The sequence below is a fragment of the Amblyomma maculatum genome, chromosome 11 (genome assembly GCF_055883805.1).
Source record: "Amblyomma maculatum isolate TAMU_Amacu chromosome 11, ASM5588380v1, whole genome shotgun sequence".
In the NCBI taxonomy this organism is placed as follows: Eukaryota; Metazoa; Arthropoda; class Arachnida; order Ixodida; family Ixodidae; genus Amblyomma; species Amblyomma maculatum.
In genome coordinates, this window is record NC_139354.1 from 163426403 (window position 1) to 163451894 (window position 25492).

The 25492-nt window shown below is 45.6% G+C and overlaps 1 protein-coding gene across 1 annotated transcript in view; it reads left to right on the forward strand.

Annotated features, from left to right (window-relative positions):
* Positions 1–25492, forward strand: part of RyR (Ryanodine receptor) — a 1181579-nt gene that overhangs the window by 1067610 nt on the left and 88477 nt on the right. Inside the window, exons 114-116 of the mRNA XM_084584752.1 lie at positions 419–477; positions 14178–14322; positions 22089–22175. Coding sequence (XP_084440878.1) covers positions 419–477; positions 14178–14322; positions 22089–22175 — 291 coding nt within the window. The remainder of the gene's footprint in view (positions 1–418; positions 478–14177; positions 14323–22088; positions 22176–25492) is intronic.

A 25492-nucleotide genomic window follows, 5' to 3' on the forward strand; every position in this document is an offset into this window, starting at 1 on the left:
TTGCTGTGCCACTTGACATTATCTGAAGGGAGATCCTCGCCCCAGAAAACACTCATCTGCGTGAACAGACTGCAGCAGCAGTGGTGATGCTATTTCTTAACACATTGTAGACCAACCTGAATTTGTTCTTACTTTCTCTTCCAACAGTGAATGCAGCCCAGGCAACAGTGTACCTAACACGAGTCTCATATTTAACCCACTAGGACCTGCACACTTGTCTGTGGCAGGCATAGCTAGTACTTGAGAACAGACTGGGAACTTTAAAGGCATGCTGAGGACAAATTCACTACACGTTAAACTCGTCCCATGCTAAAGAACCAATGCTAGTTGAAACTAATCCAGAACTCTACTCACTCTCGTGACTCAGCCTTGGGACGCCACATGTGGCACCGTACCATGTGGCCTTTTGATTTTTCAGACCACTCTGTTGGACGGTGATGTGAAGGCAAAGGAGTCGACACAGACAACTGCAGACGGGTGAGCATATCTCTTGCGCTTACTCATGCACATAGACGACCTGCACAAAGCAGCACCTCTGTCTTACCATTTGATACAACGACAACTTATGGTTACATGCTTCGACTGTCTAGTTAGAATGGAACACTCGCGAGATGTCACTGTCAGAGGCAGTCTGAAAGGGTGACACAAAGAGGAGGGAATCACAGGACGGTGCTACTGTTTCAACAATGCTTTATTACGAGAAAACGCACAGAATATATATATATAAGCTGCTTCTCTCCTCTTTGTGCTCATAGACCCACAATGGAGCTTGAAGTTGAGCATTGCATCCTACAATTTTGATCAAGAGGACAGGAATTGTGACACTGGAAATCTATTTTCTGATCTTTTTTTTTTGTTATCAGTCTGGTGAAGTTAAGACGAACTGAAATGTCATATTTTAGTAGACTTTCTTTTGCAAGTTTCGCTCAAATGATGCACAGTTTAATGAATTTGTACAGGATACCTCTCTGGGGAAATGCATTGAACTTAGCAGGTATATAGCTGGAACAAGCACCAACGTTCAGTGCTAAACTTCAAACTGATCTTATCCTTGTGCATATATGATTTGCTTACCGATTTTAGTGTGCCCCCACTTTTAACGTGCATCCGATTTTCTTAGCCAAGAAGAATAATTAAACTCTGCACCAGCGCAAGTAGAGGACGAACACACAGAAGAGGTACACTGGACAATCGCTGGACATAAATTACTTGTTTACTACAAAAAGACTTACATACATAAATAGATAGATGTAAATATCATTCGTCCAATGCAGCATGAGTGGTCATTAACGCACGTATATTCTGCGGAAACAAGCACCCAGATAAGCGACTGACTTCCTTCCATGATAAGGCTAGGGATGGAGTACTGACACATTTTTCAGCTTCTTTTTTAATGCAGTATGCTTCTATGATCTCTCTGCAATGCGTCTTTCTTCCTTTACCACACATGCATGTGGTGTTGAACTGCGATTCTCTTGCTCGTTTAGACACCTCCCTGTTCGGCCAATATATAGTATGATTTTTTGCACGAGAGAGGTACCTTGTAGCACATGCAGTGAAACGGATGGCATGCTTACTAGTTTTGCACCGAGGCTGATCTTTTGCTTCGTTACCAGCTCAGCACATTTCACCGTCGTATGAGGGGGTAAGAGGTGCCTTTACAGCATCTTGCCTTAGAAAAACATGCGTCGAGGACGTAAGGTCTGGGTGCACAAAGACCTAGGTGTGACTGAGTGCAGGTGTTGAATGCAGTACTGAAGGCGTTGAAGGTACCGCAGGGGCTGGGATGAGGGAGCCGACGGAACGAACAAGTCTTTGGGAAGCCGCAGGGGAGCACCGAATACGAGCTTGGCTGCCTAACAGCCAACGCGCGTAGGACAAGAAGCATCATAGGAAGATGGTCAGCCCAGGGCAGCCTTGAGCTGACGATGGGGCCACTCGTCCATCCCATTGGCTGTGGTGCGGCAGTGTTTAGTGCCAAGCACACAGGTGAGGGAAGTGAAGAGGGTGCATTCGAACTGGCAGCTGCAATCCGTGTAACAATGCCAGGGCAGCCGAAGCAGGGAAACCCATTCTGAAATAAGGCTTTGGCAACTGAATCGGCTTCGAGCCAACGCGTGAAGCGGTCGACCATGTACCGGCAGCCATTAGATGGAGGTAGCAGTCCAACTAAGTCAGAGCGACGGCCAGGTGGCAGGAAAGACTGGAGTGTAGTCTCTATGGTGGGTCACTGGCAGACTGGCAAGCAAGGTGTGGCTCTGATGCTGGTATGACAGATGTCGTGAATGGAAAATGGCACGAATGAATGGATGCTGCAGAGCCGGTGACATGTCGCACCAGAGCAGTCATGAGCTTCAGGCGGTCACCCAAAGCTCAGGGTCTTCTAGCTGCGCCCGGGCCAGCCAGATGCTGATGGAGCTAATGCGCTAAAGTGCATCAGCTGCCTCTTTGTCGATGCCTTTGATGTGCCTGATATCTGTTGTGAACTCCGATATGCTGACCAGCTGACCAAGTTGACGATACTTCAAGAAGAGGGCTTTGTCGGGCTGGTTGGTTCATGTTGAACGAAGGAAGAAACAGCTCAAACAGACGGGACGTGTAGAAAGGCGAGACAGACACATGAGACCAAATGGTTTATTGCGACACAAGGAGCAGTATAAAGCACGGAGCCAAAGCACATAAGAAAAATCAATTGCGACACAATCATGGTCCTGTTATCACAAAGCAATGATCAAAACCGTCCCCGATTGAGATAGGTAAGCTCTTGTGGGAATAGAGCAACAGACGGTTGGCCTACACATGTGTCACCAAATTCGTGAATGTGAAAAGCCACAGATATGAGGCGTAAGGTCAGATCTTTATATTTGGCAAAGATTGAGGTCTGGTTTAAAAGCGCCTCACAGTCCTTGAAATCAGTGGAATGGATGACTATGTTATTTCGGCGTGACTGGTTTTCTATGCCATTGGCGTGTTTGCGTAGTCTATCATTAACCCACCGTCCAGTTTCCCCGATGTAAAATCGGCCGCATGAGAGGGGAGTCTTGCAAACAACACCACAACAACAGTTCACAAATTTTCTTCGGTGTTTCTTTTTTCATGCCTTCTTTCTAATTTACCTAATTATTTAGATCTGCGTCTTAGCAACTTTGAAAGAAGTGACCCTTCTGTTCTGTGGTCTAAATTTAAACACATGACCACACATTGTATCAAACAATTTATTCCATCAAGAATAAAAAGAACTGGCAAATCTAATCCCTGGATTACGCGAGATATCATGCATCAAAAAAGAAGACTCAAACGCTTAAGAAGAGCACATGTTCCCCGCAGCACCATCGAAATGAAGCAGGTTTCTTTGACTAAAGCAGTAGCGGCTGCTAAGCGCCATTACTTTCAAACTATTTTGCCAAAGTTTATACATAATGCCCCTCAGAAATTCAGGAATTTTCTCAGCAAACAGAAGAAATCCCTACCTTCGATGAGTCACGAGGGGGCGCGGCTCAGCAACAAGACAGATATTGCTGAAAAGTTGAATTTACATTTTCACAGCGTGATTTCCCACTTTCTTACGATCATTTTTCGAGCTTCTCTCTTGTCTTCAAGTCTGCCTTCCGACTGGAGGATGGCCCGTGTAGTACCCATACATAAGAAAGGTGATGCCGCATTGTTTAATAATTATCGCCCCATATCGTTGACCTCATCATGCTGCAAGCTTCTTGAACATATTACAGCTGAACCCCGCTATAAGAGAAATGGATGTTACAGACAATCGGGTATAAGAGACACCATTCACCCTAATGGTTGACCGCCCTATGACTTTCATTAATTAGAGCTCTTTTTTTTAACAATTGGCTATAAAGGAAAATGGTCTTAACGTTTGGTACTCAGTCTTGCTTGTAACAGACATTTTAACAGCACCATCCATCGCCAGGTTAAGCTGCAGAAGAGAAACACCTGCGACGTAATTATTAATTATAATTTCAGCAAACAAAGAGCAGACCAGTCGGCTATGGAATGACTAAAAGAAGCGCCTGCAGTGGGAATGCAACGTAGAGAACCTCTTCAGGCTTGCCAAGAAGATCACCAGCACGACTGCACATGCGAGCATACCGGGAATACGCGTTGGGTTCTCGAATTAGTGTAGCTTCCTATCAAGAATCACCATAGGTGTTGTGTCCATTAGTCTGAAGAATAAAACGGAAATTGTCTATTACGTTACATTTCAGTATGGGCGACAAATCTATCTGGTAAATCCAAAGAAACTGCTCAGCTAGAGCCGCTGACGTAAACAAGCTGTAAAAACAAATGACATAAAAACAGAGGTGGTTCTGTTCTGGCGAAGACAAATAAACTACTCTGATTGCTATTCAACTAGTTTCAACTTCACTCAGAAATGCCTCATTTCCTTTTGATTTATTTTTAGTCTGAGCAGCGACATTCACAGACTCGTTACTCACAGCCGCTGTTATCCTTTCACAAACAAGCATAAATTTCTGAGTGATATTTCTGCTGGGGATGTTTTATTGTTTTCGTTACTTTTATGATTTCGTGGCACTTTTTTCGGTTGGGTTTTTGGAGTGTTACCAGACACATAAGCTGGTTGCGGTGCCACATCACATCGTGATCGCACTTTGCTATCATCTCAAATGCAGGTCACCAACATATACAGCTTTGGCCCAATGGTCATGAGGCTCTTTCTGATTAAGTTGCACAGCACCAATGCAGCCGTGAAGCAGACCAAAGTTTACAACTATTTCAGCAATAAATAATTGTAAGAAAGTTGCGAAGTGTGGTCAGTGCGCGTGGTGGCTTTGCGAAGTGTGGTCAGTGCGCGTGGTGGCTTACCAAGCAAGTGCAGTCTGTAAATGAAAGCTATAATAATACTTTGGCGACAGGGTATAGCCTTTTTTCTTGTGTAGTTTAGCCGTAAGATGCCTACGTCGAAATAACATCTGGTTAGAAAAGCCTGCTTATAAGGGACCTCTCATATAAGAGATAAAAACCTTTTCCCAGTGCATGTCCCTTATAAAGGGGTTCAACTGTATAGCTAATTACATAAAAGCCTTTCTTGAAGACAACAACATATTATAGTGAAAGCTCGTTAATTCGAACCTTGATAATTCGAATTTTCGGATAATTCGAAATACACTACTTGGTCCAGCCAAGCTCCATAGAGATCTGTGTATAAAAAACACCCGTTAATTCGAACGCGAGTCGGTTCCGCTACGGATAATTCGAACTACGCGCCGCCGCGTCAGGGCGGCTTGGCGCACATCACGCGGAAAAAGAAAGTAGAAAAAACACCTCCACGATCGGTAGGCATAATTAGAGGCTGCACACGTCCAAAACGGGGACAGAATAAGGAACCAGGTAAAACCATGGAATAGTGGGTAAAACTTAAATGGCGCCATGACCGGCGTGGCGGCCGGCGGCGTTGAAGGGAGAGGACGCGGCCGCGGCAAGGTCAGTGCATGGCCGCGCGGCGGCGGCTGCCTGCTGTCTCTTCTGCGCAACCTAAATACTCGTTAATTCCAACCCTGTTAATTTGGTAATAGGGATAAGTACTACAGGCGCGGTCCCAGCCAATGCCCATAAAAGGCTATGATTTTGGACGGAAACTATGGGTTAATTTTTTTTTTCGATAGCCATCCATCCTTCCACCCATCAGTCATCAACGGAAGCACGCGAGTCAGCCGCTATCATGACGCCGGCTTTTAGCACCGTTCGTTCCGATGATTGGAGTGGCAGTAGACGGCGCCGCCCGCCCAAGTCGCTCGTAGCATGGTAGAGCGAACATACTGAAAAGGAGGCTTGCACAACCGGACAAGCGCTGGCACTTTGCCAAGTTCGCTTTCCTCCTCCCTGCCCAAGCTAAAGTCAAAAGATAAACACGCCGTTATCTCCGCGCAGCATCTTGGCGCACTGCCAAGAAATGCGTTGTGGACTGTGAAGGCGCAAAACAGAGGGACGCGGTAACGACTGACGCCTTTATTATTATTATTTTTTCAGATTCGTAAGCACAAATCAGGGCTGGGTGGGTTCATTATGCGAGCGAGTTCGTTACGCGACTAAATACGGTACATTTACTGTAGTACAAACGGTTCTGGTCAGTTTTTTTCGAGGCCATTCGATAATTCGAACATCGCATAATTCGAACTTTTTTCCCGGTCCCGTGAAGTTCGAATTAACGAGCTTTTACTGTATCACCATTCCAGCATGGATTTCGGAAAGGCTTTTCTACAGTCACCCAGTTCACATCCGTCGTTCACAATTTCGCTCAGGTTCTTGACCATTCCGGCCAAGTAGATGTCATATTTCTAGATTTGAAGAAAGCCTTTGATTTAGTTCCACATAGTAAACTTATCCATAAACTAGAAACCATTGGTCTCGCTTCATTTATTATTAACTGGGTTTCAGCTTATTTATCCAACCGATTTCAATGTGTCAGTATCGATGGTCACTGTTCCAGCCAACTTCCAGTAACCTCCGGTGTCCTGCAGGGCGGTGTCCTTGGGCCACTACTCTTTCTTATATATATTAATGATATTACCAACGTCATTACTCAGCCTGTTCAAATTAAATTGTTTGCCGATGATTGTGTTCTGTATAATGAAATTAATGTTCCAGGCGACCAGATTTTACTTAATTCTAACTTATATAGTATTAGTGAATGGTGTAATAAATGGGGAATGGAATTAAATGCTGGCAAGACAGTATTTATGCGAATTACGAACAAAAAGAACCGCCATTCTTTTTCATACAGTCTTCCCACCCGGAACCTTTCAGAAGTTGAAGATACAGATACCTCGGTGTAACATTAACGAATAGCTTGAGCTGGAACAAACATACTGACACTGTATGCTCATCTTCCTTCCGTAACCTTTGTTTTCTTAGACATAAGTTAAAACAAGTTCCTTCCGACGTCAAACAGCTAGCATATAACACCATGATTAGACCTAAACTTGAGTATGCGTGCACTGTTTGGGATCCGCAAACAAAAACTCTCGAGAGAATTTAATGCAAGGCTGTTCGGTTTATATTTATAAATATCGCAGCACTGACTCACCATCTACCCTAATGATTAAACATAACATACAGTCGCTTGAATCTCGCACAGAATACAAAGGCTAAAATTTCTCTTTCTACTAAAAAATAATAAATAATCAATGGCTCCTGATTTGTATCTTAAACTGGCATCGTCTAGGGCAACAAGAAATACACACACCAAATCACTAACACCTTACTTTGCCAGAACTAACATCTTCAAATTTTCTTTTTTCCACGCACCATAACCGAATGGAATAACCTGCCATTATCATCACTTCAGGACTTTGATTCTTTAGAATAGGCCGTGCATTGATTTGCTGTTTTTTTACATCTTGCTTTTACTTGTGTAAATTTTATGTTCATGTTTTCGCACTTTATGCTTTTGTGTTTTCTTTTGGAATTGTTGCCCCTCTTTCCAGGACCCTTCACTGAGTCTGCAGTATGATCAAATAAATAAATAAATAATTTCTTGATTGACTTTCTTGCGCAATCCTCCTAACTTATTCCTGAAGGAAAAAATTAGCTTCACGCTGGCTTGGCTGACAATCTTTTTCAGGTTGTGCGAAACTTTATGCACATACGGTATGTACGCCATGTTTTTATTATTTGAATCGTGTGAAACCTTCTGAATCCTGCTTTCTGATAGTATTGACTCTGCTACGCTTGAAAGGATCTTTGTCGTGTAGCCTGAAGTGGTGAGTCTAGTTATCTGTGCGTCGAAGCTGGTTTGAGTTTTATGTATGCGTGACCTATACAAGGCTGCTGTCATGTAGGTTTTCACTGTCCCCCGCTATCGTGCTCCCGGAAGAGCCTTCTGCCCTTCCAGTCGGCTCACTCATAGATTGTCAAGCAGGAGATGTCGTTGATGTAGACAAATACAGCCAGGAGTCCGCGCGCCACTTCAGCAATGAATCTTTGGAAAGTTTGAGCTGCGTTGCGTAGCCCAAAGGGCATGCGCACATACTCAAACAAGCCGAAGGGTGTAGTCATGGCCACCTTCGGGATTTGATGGTACGCTTTGACAATGGCCACTTTACTAAAGATCCTTCCAGGTGTCCAGTAAAGTCTTGGATATGTGGAAGCAGATAGCTGTCATGGACCGTGTGAGCGTTGAAAGCCCTGTATAGTCTCCACAAGGACGCCAGTCACCCAGTTCTTTCTTGGGCACCAGATTGAGTGGTGAGGCCCAAGTGCTAGGCAGAGGGCGAATAATACCCAGCATGTGGTCCAATTTCTGTTTAGCAATCACCAGGCACTCACCAAAGAGGCGGCGCGAGCGAGCTGTGACGGGTGGACCACGCATGACAATGTAGTTTGTTATACCATGCTTGTGTGACTGGTGGAGATTACAAGACCTCGTGACCTCTGGAAAGTCTGCGAGGAATTGGGTGTACGGGCATGACGGGATCAGCATGCAGATGCCAGTGGAAGCATCAGCTGATATAACACCAGTAATGGAAAGGTCGACGAGACAATGGCAAAGCATGCTGACGTCCAGATCAAAATTCGCCAGGAAGTCTGATCCAAAGTTAGACTGATGGACATCGGCAACGATGAAGACCCATCGAAACATGCGCCGCATGCCACGGTCCAGAGTGAGCCATACGTGGCGATGAAGGTTGAGTTGGCCGCACGGAGAGTAAGTTCGAGTGACTTGGAAGTACGCTCAGTCTTGGAGGACAGCAGTATGCTGATTTCGGCTCCAGTGTCGACGAGGAAGCGCCGGAAATGCAGTCCATGGCTACGAAAAGGCAGCCGGGTGAAGGTTGAGGTCACACGTGATCTTGCGTTTCCTGACCAATTGCATGATTGAGTGCATTAGCGGAAAGTCGCTGGGGTTCGTAGGTTGCTGGGGTCGGTCATCCGTGCGTGCGCAGTGAGCACACGCTTTCAACATTACTTTTTTTCACCGGCTGGGAACGCCGATCTTAGTGCCTGCGCTTTACAGCATCACTGTGCGCTACAAGGGTTCTATTTGATTTATTTATTTAATACTGCCGGCCGCCTTTTAGTAGCCAAGGCAGAAGTGGGTACATCACGTACGATAACAAATTATGGTCCACCAAAGAGAACAGCAACAAAGCAAAGAAAAAGAAAAAAAAATCGCACACATTGGCACATAGTAAAGATACTGTGGAGCAAATCAGAAAGAAATAAACAAGACACAAGCACTTTACATCCATATCCAAAACAGAAAAATCAAAACATACGCTCAAAAAACAAAACTGAGCACACTAAACCTATTGGCAAGAACTTATTGCAGAGAAAAACGCATCGGACAATGATAAGGAGTCCACATCGCAAGGTAACTTATTCCATTCGGCTATCGTTCTTGGAGCCGAAGCTGAGAACAACACAGAGCTATTTAAGGCCAGCATCAAATCTAATCTGCACCCGCAATACCGATATCTGGTTTATCCCATACTTTTGAAACAATTATAAACTACAAACACTAGAACACAACTTACCGTCCACTCTTAATAGATACAAAGTCCTAGCTAATGTGAGCCTAAAAGATCTTAAAATGTATTTGTTAACATCTAACTAGGTTTTATATGCATCTTTCTTTTTCTTTCTTTCTCCCTCTCTTTCCTTCCTTCCTCCCTCCCTCCCTTTCTTGAGTGCACAAGTGCATAGTAGATTTTGCGTTTAGCATCAGATGGTATGACTGACCTCACTTTATTCAGTACACCAATGGCTCTAGATACATCGGATCTTAAGAAATCAATATGAGGAGACCATGACAAGTTTTCTTTGAACAAGACACCTAAAAACCGGATTGTTGATGTGTGTTGGATAGGTATTCCCTGAACTTCGAGGGCTAAGGGTGGTAAATTTGTTTGTCCTTTCGACCTAAACAATAAGTACTTTGTTTTTTCCGTATTCAGTTGCATATTATTTGGTTTTAACCATGCATTTAAATTTGTAAGCCATATGTTCGCGTCTGCGCATATATCATTGAGGTTATTTCCTGAGAAAAATATGTTTGTATCATCTGCATAAAGCACCATTTTTTCCTTCCTCGAATATTAACAATATCGTTTATGCAAAGCAGAAATAGTAAAGGTCCAAGAATAGAACCCTGGAATACCCCATATTTGATTGTTTCCATCTCGGGCTGGACGTTACTTACTTTTGTAAACTGTGATCTGGATGTTAAATAGCTTTTTATTAGAGAATGTGCTACACCTCGGATACCGTAAAAGGGGAGGTTACGTAAAAGAAGGTCATGCTATATGCAGTCAAAAGCCTTTCTGAAGTGTAAGAAGATACCTAGTGTTAACAGTTTATTTTCCATGTTTTCAAGAATTTCTTCTTAATTCCAAGAAGGGCTGTTTCCACCGACTTTTTGTACAAAATCTGTGCTGCTCTTTCTTTATTAAGTTATGTGTTATCGTTTAGCCCGTTATCCTTTTGTTAATGATCTGTTCTGCTAATTTAGAGAAAACAGAGAGGATTGAAATCGGCCTGCAGTTATTTAAGTCGTCAAGGGATCCTCCTTTATGTACGGCAGAAACTCTAGCTAATTTCATTTTGCCCGGAAGCTCGCCTGTTGTCATAATAAGATTACAGATATGGGCCTGTGGGACTGCAATTAAACCACTCACGCTTTTCGCAGTTTTGCTTTGACGTCATCGGGGCCACAGGCTAAGCTATCTTCATAGACATAATAACACTCTGCACTTCATGCTGGTCTGTAGGGGACAGGAAGAAGACAGTCGAGGCACAACTGCTAGCGATATAACTTTCACAAGGTATGCCAAGATAGGCGTCTGAGGATGAACCTACCGTAAGAAAGTGTTTATTGAACAAGTTTGAGATCTCCCTTTAAGAGGCACCAGGTTTATGAAAATCAATTTTTCTGTTTATTGGTTTCTTGTTTATTAATTCATATAATGTCTCCCGCATGAGTTTGGGATTACTGGCAGTAGTAAGAAATTTATTTTTATAGCTCTCAGTTTTAGCTCTTTTGATGTCTTTATTCAGTTTATTTCTCATCTTTTTGAAGTCGCGTGGATCAGTCTCATCTCTTGTGTTTAAAAATGTTTGGAAGAGGTTATCACGAAATTTTATCCTCTCATATAGTTCAGTGGTTATCCAAGGTTTCCTCAATTTCCTGCATTTTTTGTGAGGCTGGAGTGGAAAACAGTGGTCATATAGTGATTCAATGGACGATATAAAGACATTATACTACTTACCGGACTCAGCCTCTTCTATTTCGCCCTTCCAGTTGAAATTTGGTACAAGATCAACAAACTTCTGAACATTCTCTGTGATAGTTTTTCATTTGGTCAAGGTGGTTTTTTTTTCAGAGAGAAAACAAAATAGTCACTAATGTCTGATTTTAAAGCACCCGCTTTTACATCATCAGGATCAAAACTTGTGACACAGAGGTGAAGTGTGGCTTGCGTGGTGAGTGTTACTCTTGTAAGAACATCGATTAGATTGCAGCATGTATGTCCATCTAAAATGTCTTTGAAATCTCTGTACATAGAGTTATCTGAGGTTATATTATCTAATATCCATTGTTACCATTCATTTTTGTTTTCTTGCTCTGTTTTCACTTATAGTTTAAATAGAATCTGCTTCCATTTTTGTTTGTGTATGCACATTTGTTAAATGCTTTTTTTGTTGGCAAATTTGTTGTGATGGTTAAATATTCTTTTGTTATTTGTTTCATCCAGTGTATGCGTTTTTGTCGCTTACTGCAATTTAGAGGCGCCTGGGCCCAGTCAAGCTGTTCTTATCAGTTTTTAGCCCTTTCTTCTCTCTAGGATATACTCTTCTCCTGGAAAATAAAGTTTATTGAATTGATTTGAACGCAAATTCGTAGGGGTAACATTAAGAGATAGGAAGCGTGCAGAGTGAAGGGGGTCAGAGAAATAACTCAAGTTATCGGCATTCTAGTGGAAATTAAGAAGAAATGGGTAGGACATGTAGTGCGAAGAGCGGATAACCGATGGTTGCTAGGGGTAACAGATTGGATACCAAGGGAAGGAAAGCAAAGCAGATGGAGGCAGAAAGTTAGGTGGGCGGATGAGGTTAATAAGTTCACCGGGGTGAAGCACAGGACCAGATGCTGCTTTTTTCAGGCTCAAAATTTGCCCTTTCAGTCTCAACCATCCCTGTGAGCATGCTAATCTCATCAATTCCTGTAAAAGGTCTGAAATGTGCATCTCAGAAGGCCGAAATTGGGATGCTTATGAGAAAACCTTTTCCCTTATGCAAAAGTGCTGGCACCTACCAGAGGAAAACCGAAACGAGTAATTGCCGCCATGTTAGAGGATTTCTATTGTGGGATCGCCTGACGCTGAACGTATGAATGACTTTCTCTGTTTGGTGATCCTTCTATTTAATATTTGAAAGCTAAATAATGACTACAGAGTAATCTGTGGACCTTTCTGTGTTGTCCACGTTTCCGATCGGCTTATAGTGGTGGTGATGCCGCTGCTGCTGCCGACAAATCTTTAAGAGTGCAACAAGCACCGATGAAAGACGGCTCCAGTACGCCAGAAGCAAAACCTGGTGCTGGTAACCACAGGAACCTCCCAAACACAGAGACACTGGACAACAAGTATCGCAATCGGAGCGTGAAACTGGAAGACGACCAAGAGACGGCAATAACTTCAGAGGGTTCCATCTGCAAGCATCTAGAAGGACTGCTAGAAGAGTGTCAAATAAACTACTGGAAGAACAGCAGCAAGCTCGACGAAGACAGCTTACCGGTATCCTCTCCAACTATCCTACCGCCTACTTCTACCGCACACTCCGTAATGATATCTCTGAAATTATTGTTCCTTGCTTCTAGGGTAATGTCGCCATCCACGATTAGAGCTGAATACCAAATCTGTAGCGAGATCCTGAACTCTTCTGCCCTCCCCCTCACCGCTAATTCGTTGATGGGTTTCTTTCTTACTAATCTGTTGCGTTCCTTCTTCAATTTTAGACTAATTTGGGACCTCACCATCCTGTGGTCACTGCATCGCACTTTCCCGATTTCCTTTACATCTTGCATAATGGCGGGGGTTGAACACAGTATGAAGTCAATTTCAATTTTAGTCTCCCCGTTAGGACTTTCGCATGTCCATTTCCGGTTCTTCCGTTTGCAGAAGAAGGTATTCATGGTTCGTAAGTTATTGCGCTCTGCAAACTCAACTAGTAACTCCCCCCTGCTATTCCTAGAACCAATGCCATAGTCACCTACTGCCTGGTCTCCTACCTGCTTTTTCCCTACCTTGGCATTGAAGTCGCCCATTAATACAGTATACTGCGTCTTTACTTTTCGCATTGCCAATTCTACATCTTCGTAGAAGCTTTCAACTGCCTGGTCATCATAACTACACGTAGGTGCATAGGCCTGTACAACTTTCAGTTTATACCGCTTATTAAGCCTAATTACAATGCCTGCCACCCTCTCGTTAATACTATAGAATTCATGTATATTATCCTCTATATACCTATTGATAAGGAAACCTACTCCTAGTTCCCGCCTCTCCGTTAAACCGCGATACCACAGTTAATGCCCATCCTTCAGTACAGTATATGCCTCATTCGGCCTCCTAACCTCACTAAGCCCTATGACATCCCATTTCATACCCTTTAGTTCCTCTAACAGCACTGCTAAACTAGCTTCACTAGCTAGGGTTCTAGCATTAAACGTTGCCAGGGTCAGTTTCCAATGGCGGCCTGTCCAGCGGAGCCAGGCATTTTTAGCACCCCCTTTGGGCACCTTAGATGATGATAAATGCCAACTTGCACATCGCTATCTTGTACTGCCATAGTACTCGACCCGACTGCGTATAGACTCGACAGGCTTACTCGACCCGACACTGTCGAGTTCATATTTAACCAGCCAAAGGACGAGACACAAGGAAGAAGCGGACAGGACAAGGCTGGACTAGGTTGGCTGGTTAAATATGAACCCTTACCAAGTTGCTCAGTCGTCAGCCTTGTTGACTGTCAAGTTCATGTACACAGGTAAAAGTTCATTAACATCGTTTCCTGGGTTAGTTGGTGCATACTGTCTCATCTTTTTTCTTGTGGTGTGTTTCATTTGGCGCAGTTTTTCAGGAGTTCAAGTTGCCATGGCTAGACGTGTTTGCAAGCACTGATGTGTGCTCCATGCCATGCAGAGACCTGAAGCACTCTGCGGTGCTGACACCGGAGATGGTAGCCATGATGATGGCGCCCCAGATGGCTGCGGCCGAGCCACCCAAGCCAGCCGAGACGCCGCCAGTTGCTGCCATAGACCTCAGCGAGTACGGCCAGAAAATTGTGGTGAGTGGTGGGACATCCGCATGGCTGCACAAGTGTCTTTATTTGATTTTTTATGAAAATGATGTTTGAGAGGATTTAGCATGGCTAACCTGTGACCTGGCCCGCTTTGTGTGGCCACTCTGATGGGAATACAAAAAGACAAGTGGTTCATCACATGAGTGTTGCCCGACTGACTAGTCAAAGTTTCTACCCTTGAGAAAAGTGGCGCAAAGGTGCACCTGGATAGATAATTGATAGCATGAAAATTTCCCTTGTTGTTTATAAACAATAAAGCCATGCCTAACAAAAAGTTGCTACGAGCAATGCAGACAGCTCATGACAAAAAAAATTATTTTCTAAAGGAGAATGCGGTGCATACTAAGCTTTTAATCGGTTTCCTGAAAGGAGCACCTTGAATTTCAGTTAAAGAAAAGGTGAAAAATTGCAGAAATGTGGACTGAAATGAAAAGGAAATAGAAGACTATCAGTGAGTGTGACTTTTATTTTAACAAAATTGCTGTAGGAAATCTAGAAGTCTTGATTTGAACTAGTTGGTTTGTAGGCATGTTTCGAAAAGAAAAAACAGCTTGAATGGAACAAGGCACTAGTCCTGTTGGTTTACATTCTTTCTTGTCCTTGTCCCATTCACACTATTTTTCACTATTTTTCTGCTCCAAACGAATAGGAAATCTTGTCCCAGCTACACACTAGTGCTGAACCTATTTCGGTTTGAGGTTTTCTTTGGCACAGCTGCCTGTTCCTGTGCTGTTAAGCAATCACACAGGGGTCAGCAGCTGTGCGTAGGGTGCTGAGGATGCAAGTTCAATCCCAGCAACATTTTACCACATTTTGATCTATCAAAACACAAGCTGCCCATGTACAAGGGGATATTCTGTGAGTTCAATATAACGAAAATTCTAATTATCCAGGTTCGACTTGTGGGGATTCTCTACGGGGCTGCGGCTCCACTCTGAGAACCGAGGCCACACCGCTAGCTCTGACCACAGTCGTGGCCGTGAAGAACAACTCACCGAGGCAAACATAGCCAGCGGGCCAAGTTGTTTATTGGGAACGCCCAGTGTTCTTCCTCGGTGTCATAGCAGCATCCGCGCGCTACGGCGTCGCGGCGTCGTCTCTCTGGGTGCTGTCCGCTGAGATAGGAGGGGGAAGGAGGGGCCGTTCTCTCACCCCTGCGCTCTCCACCACAGCACCGGAGGAAAGAGGCCAGAAGGGGAAAGAGGAAGGCTCCCCGAGAGAGAGCAGGGTGTTCGCCGCGTCGTGGGGGCGAAGGAAATGTTGAATTCCCACACTCTTCCTCCCTTAATCGTGACCTCCACCTGGGCGCCGTTTTCCCCTTTGAAGCTGCACGGCTGATCCCTCAGCAGGTCCATGCCGCAGGACAGGCGGCCAAAGCAGAAATGGCCACCCCCGCGTCGAGCTGGCTCCGCGTGCAGGCCGCACAGATCCCCGCCACTGCTGTCACAGGGATGAAGAGGGGGCGAAGTCCGCTGTCCCGCCATCCGGTTGCGGGCCGCCGGCACGCCCGCAGTGCGCTGATCACCTACGACCACGCCGATTCCCCGCAGGTCGTCAATCAGGGCAGCAGGCTCCGTCCCTCCGCGTACAGGAACCACCCCGGCCTGCATATCTACACGGGCCAGGTTCTTCTCCAATTCGAGCTCGGATGCGAGCTGCTCCATGAACAAGCTCGAATTCGAGCTTTTTTCGGAGACCACTGTATGCCTGCGCAGCCATTGGGCTGGTAGACTAAACATCACCTTCGCCGCTCCCCGCCGCCTGAATGCAGACAGCGTGGCCCATGCACCCGGAGTGCCGGTGTCATAAATAAGGCCAGTCGGCGGGCTAGGTCCCTCTGAACATGCTCAGCACAGGCTTCGCGTACAGGAACACTGCTGGCTTGTGTATCGACACGTGCCGGATAACTTCACACGAGACCGCTCGTGCCCTTGCGGTTAACATTAGGCGATTGCGCCTACCTTCCTCACTGTATCATCGCGGAAAGGACTGCCTTCCCTTATATCCGCTCGCGCGAACTCGCGCCTCTGACGTTTGTCCGTCGTCAGCTCAAGCTGCACAGGCAGCCGACGCCGCCGGCGCTGCTCTGCGTGCGTGACCTCCACGCTCGGAGCGCTCCCCCTTCTTTCAGCGATCGCGCTGACGGAGGGTGTTGTAGCGATGCCCACGGAGTAGCTGTGCGCGTGATCTCACATACGCAGCATTTGACAATCCTTCAGCGATTTCGCTGGCTGTGGGTGCTACAGGGCCGCTGCTTGAGTCATTGCACTTGCGCGGCATTTTTCCCGTTGTCGCAGCGACTGCGCTGGATTCGAGTTTTGCAGCGGTGCCTGTAGAGACCGCTCTCGGGATCGCTTGCCTATGCACTGTTATGCGCATGCAGGGTCCGCTTCTACAGTTACTTTCAAAGGAAGTACTGTTGGCATGGGTCCGCCGATTCTGCCCGATCTCGGGCCTTTCAGCTTGCAGCCGCGAAACAATCTCAGCAACCTCTAATGGTCCACCCATCTCGGCGCTCGACTCGGCGCGATCTTGCGTTCATGTCGCTGAGTGCGTAAGCATAGCTAGCCATCGGACTTGCAATGTTCTTACCGCGGCTGCGGTTCGCCTTCCCGTTGGCATTGGCCACAATCTTGCGCAATCACATTGCGTAGTCGTCGACATTGGTCTCGACCTTTGCGTTCATGCGCAGAGCTAAGGAAATGGCGTGCCAGTGCACATTCCGGTAGTTATGTGATTGCGCATATTCACCCTAGAGCGGCTCTATATTCCGATATCGGCGCTCGCTCCTTTGCGAATAACGGCTTTTCTGCCCATCATCTGAGGCGTCATTGCCTAGCACGTATGTAGCCAAGCTTAATCATAGATCAGCAGGAAGTCTCCAACTCACTCGTAGCAATACCAGCTACACTAGAGTTAACTAACGCCAACCACAGTACAAGTGGCTTCACAGCGCAATTTGGCCTGCATCGTCGCGGGGTTCTGTCTCTTCAACAAGACTAGCGACCCTCTTACGACAAAATAAAAAAAATATGAGCCTTCCTACTAACCCCTGACAGCTCTTAACTGCTGAACGCAAGCTCAAGTGGGTGTCCCCACTCTTACGAGATGCACGTGCACTGGAGGTTTCCGCAACAGGGCGCTCCCCGATGCAACCTCCTTCCGCAAATACGGTGTACCACGACTCCTAGTGACATCGCACAGGCGACTAGGTAATTCACGCCTCCTTTCCGAACGGCATTTGGCTGCTCGTGAACTGACCTGCCGAATGCGAGTGACCTCACCGCATATCCATGCGATGCCGCTCCAGTAAACTTGGCTCTCGACTCTCCTGAGCCGGTGAACTTTGAACCTGTGCTCGGCGCGCTTCGGCAGCGCTCTCACCCGCATTCTCCGCTGTACAGACAGCGCGGTTTTGAGCCAACGGGCAATACGGACTTACCGCATCGGCGGTTCTGGGCGGAGGTAGGCAAATGGGCACTTATCGTGAGCTGGACCAACAGGCCGGCTGTCCCGAGCGGGTGTAAGGGGGGTAGCGTAGGCAACTAGCAGCAGCTTGACGAGTAGCTCAGGATCTCCTTGAGAATGATGTGTTCGGCGGACCACACCTGCGATTTAACTTGAGGCGTATCGCTATAGCGGTTGGAAGCCCTTGCCATTGGGCTAGGCTTCGCATACCGGCCAGGATCGGCCAGCCGACTTCGGACGACTTACTGCGTGGAATTCCACCATTCTTCGTGAGCTAGCCTCCCCAACTGGACTGCCAGTGGGGGTCCCGCATTGGTGCGCCATTTTTGGGGATTCTCTACAGGGCTGCGGCTCCGCTCTGAAAACCGAGGCCACACCGCTAGCTCTGACCACAGCCGTGGCCGTGAAGAACGACACACCGAGGCAAACATAGCCAGCGGGCCAAGTTGTTCATTGGGAACGGCCAATGTTCTTCCTCGGTGCCGGTCTCGACCTTTGCGTTCATGCGCAGAGCTAAGGAAATGGCGTGCCAGTGCACATTCCGGTAGTTATCTCACCCCTGCGCTCTCCGCCACAGCACCGGAGGAAAGAGGCCAGAAGGGGAAAGATGAGGGCTCCCCGAGAGAGAGAAGGGTGTTCGCCGCGTCGTGGGGGCGAGGGAAATGTTTAATTCCCACAGACTGTAGTTCAAATGTACCATCTTTGCCAAAGTAACCGAGCAGCCCCGCCAGCTGGCGGAGCAGGCACTGGGCCAAACGGTGGCATGGTGGTCGCTGTCATTCGTCGCTGCTCTCCGGTTGAAGGTTTAAATCGGCTGATGTGCTGCCTCGTTAGCTTGCTTGGGATGATAAAATGCAAGCAGGTAACAAGTGCGGCATTTACCGTTAACTGAAGGAGGGCACTGGCACAGGAAAACTCACTTAAACTCACTCTTCGTTACAATGCATGTTGCGTTTATTATCACTACACAGCTCCTATAGATGCAATGATCTGGAAAATAGATGCTTTCCTCTCGTTTGAAGTATTAGAAAAGTAAGACGGGGCACAGATCTCGAATATTTGACTTGGTTTTTACTATGATTCCCAGTGTTTGGTTGTGATGCTTCATTGACCTGGAGAACAGAAAAAGAAGGCAATATTTCACTCTATTTCTAATGCGGCTCTGCATACACCATATCCACCAATGTTGCATATGCTGCTGCTTGTTAAGCAGAGCAGTGTGTAATGGCTTGCGTGGTTGTAATCAGAGTGAATGGGGGAAATTTGATTAAGGAGCACAGCTGTCTTAAAATGTTTATCAATAGCGAGTTCGCGATGTAAATGCAGCCTAAAGTAGGATTCCTCAAGATGTACTATATATTACAAAGATTGCTTACGAAGAAAACAATCTTTGTAATGTACTGAATCTCCCATTGAACTCCTGCCATGTTGCGGCCAGCAAGAGTGGGAAGGATCAGCTGCCGTACGTGATTTGTATTGCACTTTATCATTTCGTGCAGCAGTTTATTTAGTGATAGAGTTACTGATGACATCATTTCGTCAATGGGTACTGAACTACCAATCAAGTGCGTAAGTGTTACAAAAACAGCTCACAGTCCTGATGCCTCATGTCTGTTCATTTGTGGAACGTATTGCTGTTCCGTTTGGAACATGGTATTCCCGTAAAAGAAATTGACTGCGCTTATTCTGAAGATGAGTGACATGTGTTTAAAGAGTGAGAGAGATTTGTTTTTTGAGCAGTTCATTCATGATACAAAAAAGACTGCCCACAGGTCAGTGCAGGAAGATAATTATACCAACACGAAAAGCATTACGCACTTTTGTACTTTACTAAACGGCAGCGTGTCGGAACAGCTGCACTAAAACGCTGAAAATCTTGCCTCATTTTTGCTCTACTCCAGCTTAACAAAGCATCACAATTAAGCTGGTCATGGTCACAACAGAAGACTAGGCTCTGCAAGAAAAGCTCATTGAGATTTCCAGATTCGTTCCCTGTTCTTGACATTCCAAACAAGCGTAAAGCAAGTATTTGCCTAATCGTTGCAGCTGTGCACTTCTTTTGAATGCACAAAGTGCTCTAACAAAGAGCACAAGCCAAAATGGTAGGTGTGTCGAGCAAGTTGTCCCGCCGCGGTGGTGCAGTGGTGAGACGCCTGACTACTGTGCTGGAGTACCCGGGCTCGGTACCGACCGCCGGCGGCTGCGTTTCGATGGAGGCGAAACGAAGTGGCATCCGTGTGGTGCGCGATGTCAGTGCACCTTAAAGATCCCCAGGTGGTCGAAATTACTCTGGAGCCTTCCACTGCAGCACCCCTTTCTCTCTTTCCACTTTCACTCCCACCTTCCTCCCTTCCCTAACGGTGCGGTTCAGGTGTCTACAGAACAAGTGTGACAGATACTACGCCATTCCTTTTCATTGAGTCAATTTGTTAAGCAAGTAATTCATTCGAGGCACCCTCTCTCAGTAGCAAAGGATTCTGATGATGCCAAATAAGGCATCGCCCTACATAATACTCGCTTTTTATCATCCCAAGAAAAAAGCGAGGGAGCATGCTTATGTGAGCAAGCTTATGCTCGCCACCAGACAGCAGCGAGCAGTGGCATCGCCTGTTGCCTCTCGACCCCATGCCTGCTTTGCTGGCTGGCAAAGACCTCCAGTAAAAGAGTGGTTGTCCTTCAGGTAGCTCCCCACTGTGACTTGAATACGATGATGGCCCAGTGACCGATTCCTCACTGGATGTTGCCCTACATGGTATCAGAACAGAAGGAAGCTCCAAAAATCACTTGTATTTACAGCGCCAGGTATTGAGTCCTGTGTTTCTTCCGTATTATGCAGCATTTCTCTTGCGGCTATTGACTGGTCCCTGTTGCTAGCCTTTAACACTGGGAGAGTTCTCAACGTGTGTCAGTGACGAGCTGTATAATGAAACCGGGCAAAAATCCCAGATATTTTTCACAGCAGCGGGAAGGGCTTAACATTTCCATCATAAATACCAGAGCACGATTGCCTGTAGACCTAAATTTTAAGTTCACACACAATGGTGCCTGCTGGTGCAAACAATCACAAAGCAAGCGCTAGAGTGTGCTTTGCAGAGATGTCACATGATGAAGGAGAGCTTCATAACCAGCTGACAAGGCTGCAATCCCAAACACTTAGCCGGGACGGAGTTCCTGATACAGAGTATGAAAGGACGTGCCCATAAGCAGAAAAGCCATCCTGGAGGGGAGGCCGCGACTAGACCTGTTGTTGCACCTTACGTGCACAAGGTGGCGCATAGTTAGAAGAAGGTTATCAGCAAGCACAGCACCAGAATAGTCTTTTTAACCCCCCCCCCCTAAAAAAAATATATTGCCTAACATTTGCATACGAGTGACGGGCGATGAAAAGAGAAAACATATCAATGGCTCCTCTAAGAAGCATGTTAAGTCATATGTCAAATGTGCCACAGGGGTCATTTATCAAATCCCCTTAACTTGTGCCGAGGTATATGTCGGCCAAACTGGCCAATGATTAGGCTGCGGAGCACAAGCATTCTATGAAAAACAATCCAAATTTATATCTGCCCGCCCACTGCCAGTCGTGCAATTTCAAGCCATAGTGCGAATCAAAACTCACAGAAATCAGGATATTAAGCAGAAGCAGGAACACTCTCGCCTGTGAGTTGCTCGAAGCATCTTATACCAAAAGGCTGGGATCAGACTGCATCAGTGACACCTCTCTGTTCAGTGGCGAAAGTCGTCTTCTTAATTTGATTAGTAGTTAGGAACGGCATAATGTAATATTCATGGCCTCGCCGGTGGTGTAGAGGCATCTGTGGGTGTTTACTTCGCCAATTTTTGTTTTCACATGCGAATAAAAGTTTCATTTTTTGTTGTTTTAAGGAGTGACCAGTTGGAGTCCAGCGCCTGTCCTGACCAGATCTTTCTGTGCATTTGTCTTTGGTAGCACTGTGGAACCTTTCCTTTTCATACCGTGGGTTTGCTGAGAGGAACACTGGGTTCATGTTATTGGCATTGTCACAATTGTTAGTCACGTCTGCTTGTCACCTGCAGTTTGTAGCATCTCCCTTTGTTTTGGGTGAACATCTTGTGAAGGAATGGTAGTACCTTAAATGACAACACAGTGTTCTCAGTTTACCATGTTATTGGTTGCCAGAATCTATGTGTCATGTCTCAGATTGAAGGCTGTCATGCTGCCATAACTGTATGTCACATATTACGTGTGGTGCTCACCAGAAACGCGTGTGATGATGCCACTCTGTGCATTTTGTGCCACCCCACAGAGCTTCCTGGCACGGAACTTCTACAACATGAAGTACATTGCGCTTGTTCTGGCGTTCTTCATCAACTGCATCCTGCTCTTCTACAAGGTGAGCTTCCCCATTTCCCAAGACAGGACTGGGTGAATGCACAGGTCAGATCACGTTCTGGCGCACCAAATGTTATTGTCGTCTTGAAGGCTTGAGGCTATGGAGCTAAATTGGGTGTGCGAATAGTGGTATCTTAGTTCGAAACGAATTATTCAAATAGTACTTCTTGTTTATGGTGTTTAATATCCCAAAGCCACTCGGGTTATCAGGGAAGGCGTAGTGGAGGGCTCTGGAAATTTCAACCGTGTGGTTCTTCTGTAACATGCACTGGCATTGTACAATTCACGAGCGCCTTCCGTTTCACCTCCATTAAAACGCGGCCGCCACCTTGGGATCAATAGCAGACAAACAGGACATTTCACACTAAAAAGAGACTGAATCGAAACGTGGCCACCACGTCCTTGGGATCAGTAGTCGAGGCTGAATGGCACAGTAGGCATTTTCAAAACCTTTATTTTCGTCACACACGAAACCATTACATAATGCATTGAGGCTTATTTAAAACTGTAGAAGAACGGCTCATTAGGCGAGTTGGTGAACCATGATGAACAGTAATATAACAGCTCAACAAAAACCTGACAAAGAAGAGAAGGGGACAGCAACGGCTCAGAACTGACAACTGATTTAATGAAAGAACGGAAGACCATATGTATACATACACTTGGTGGACGCACATGCACATAGTCAAATTTGAAAAAATAAAGCAAATGTAAAACGCCCCCCATCACATACACGTAGTGAAACTTCCGCACTATCAATTGTGCAGCATGGTCATCTCTTTTTCTGTCAACGCAACGGACGTTTTACTGACGCAAACATTTTGCTTCCTGTTAATATGGAAAGCCTCGGCGATTTCTCTAGTATTCTGGTCATTGTGAAGAAATAGTATATTAGTGTCAACAAAGAAAGGTACACATTCACACGCATTACAATATTTTGCCAAGTTAGTTTCACTCCTTTTTTAAGACTGTGCATGCTCCATCAGTCTAATGTTAATGCAACGCCCAGTCTGCCCAATATATACCTACGGCCACAGCACATTGAAATCTAAATTTTGTCATGCAAGAACACAAGCTGTTTTACGAACAAGTTCTGTCGTTTGCAGCGCACAATGTTTCCTGCAGGAGTAGTGCATGGAGACCAGTTACAGCATAATTGCTTATAGTGAGAGATCGGTTATATAGCGGGTTTTGCCGGCCACCGATGTGCCTTCCATAGGACCCAATGTGAAGTACTGCTTATTTCATGCTCACGGTAAACAAAGTGCCCATTAAGGGGTGGTTTTAAAATCTGCTTGGCGACAGTGCGCATCAGCAAGTGCACTTTCTTGTGTGAACTAGAGTCTTGAATTGGGCTTGTTGATGGGAATGCATACTAATAATCGGCAGCGCAAACAGACACTCTTGTTGTGTCTATTCATGCTGCTGATTAGTATTTCCTGTGTGGCACTGGGATTCCTGCTTGGCACAGCACATGTGTTTAGGGCACGACCCCTCATTTCCTCTGCTTCAGTCTCCATCTTGCACAAGATTGCACGGCAGCTACTCTTTTCCCTCTGTTACTCTTTTCCCCTTGTTTTCACGCCATGACCCCTCTAATGCTTTCCTTTGCTCTCGCACTGCGTTTTTCATAAAAGAGTGAACTGAAACGCTTGTTATAGCGCTGAAGGAACACCACAGGAAGACAAAAGGACAGAAGCGCAACTTCCAACTTTAATGAGCAGAAAAGGAACCCAGGCACTCTTTTATAATCTCTGGTCTGCATGAATGTGTGATAACCACCGCACTAAATCAGAAAACCAAAAAAAGAAAAAACGAGGCGGGATTGAACCAATTGAATCATGGCAAATCACATCGTTGAAAGGCAGGTCGCATGGTCAAAGACAAGATTTCTTAGACTTGTTACTGTTCTATGTGAATTCCACAGCTGTTTATTTCCAAGATGAATTTTTCGTGCAGAAGCAAGGCATGTGCATTGGATCGCATGTGCATTCGCTCCAGTCTTGTGCGAAATTTTTCTCGCCTCTTTTGATTGGCGACTAGAAGCTGGTTTGTGCAACTCGGCAGTCTCTCGAATATTTAGATATGTAGATGACTATCTTGTGCTTCTTAATGTACCTGCCCACAGTGACACTAATACTTTAATCGCGCAGACCCTGAGTTCTTTTAATTCTACCTCGTCAGGATTGAAATTTACACATGAATCAGTAGATAACGGTTGCCTTCAATTTCTAGACCTGAAACTTTCCTTTACCAACACGCACATGTGTTGGATGTATCAGCCTCGCTCAAATAAGGCTCTTTTATCTTATGATAGCTCCCACTCAAAGATAGTAAAGCGTGGCATATTTTCACTTTGTTTAATATCTGCCCTAGATAAATCTTGCCCGCACAAGATAGATGAAAGCTTCCGGTATCAGACTGGAAGAATCCTTTCAGCAGGCTACCCAGCGCATCTGGTCACCAGCGTGTCCGAAAGTTTTCTTCAAAGAATAAGAAGCCAGATGACAAACTAGAGGCCGAAAAGAAACTTGTGCAGGTTATTCCCTGTCTGCACGGTCTCTCGCACAATTTGAAAAAAGTGGCTTCCAGGCGCAGTGTCCGGCTAATCTTTTCAGCTCCCTTCAAGCTGGCAAGTATTTGCCCGATGGTGTCAGGAAAACGTGTCAAAGAGGCTTGTACTGTGAAGCATCAAAACATGTTCACCCAGTGCACCGCCAAGGTGGCGTACGAGATTTAGGCAAGGTTTATGTGGGACAGATGGGGAAATGTTTTCAACAGGATAGTTAAGCGGGCGAGTTGGTGATACATCATCCAAAAAGCAGCGCTGTTTGCGTTTGTTCGCGCTGTTTTTTGGATGAAATGTTTTAATGAGCAGGCTTGAAGGCACAATGGTGACTATAAAGAACAAGACAGAAGGTAACCTAGCTATACATTGTAACCATTGTGAAAATTGCCATCCCAAGTTTTAGGAAACCATGCTTCTAGCCAAGGCACAGGACAAGAAAGAAAGAGAAGTTATTGAGGCCTTTTACATTCATAAAAGAAAAGACAAGTGCGTTAGCACGCCTTCTATACTCCTTTCTAGAGACGAACTCTCCTTTTTGGAAGGATATGTGTAGTTCTTTTCACCGTTTTCTTTTTCTACGCGTTTTTTCTATCTTCTAATCTCCACTTTACTTCTTTTTTATGTTTTTAATGATTTTAGGCACCTTTTAACGCTGCCTTCCACCTTTTGAATTTTATGTTTTTATCTTTGAGTTCTGTCTCATGTCTTCTTCGATTTCTAAGCTCTTGTGGTTGCCCGCCTTTATCATA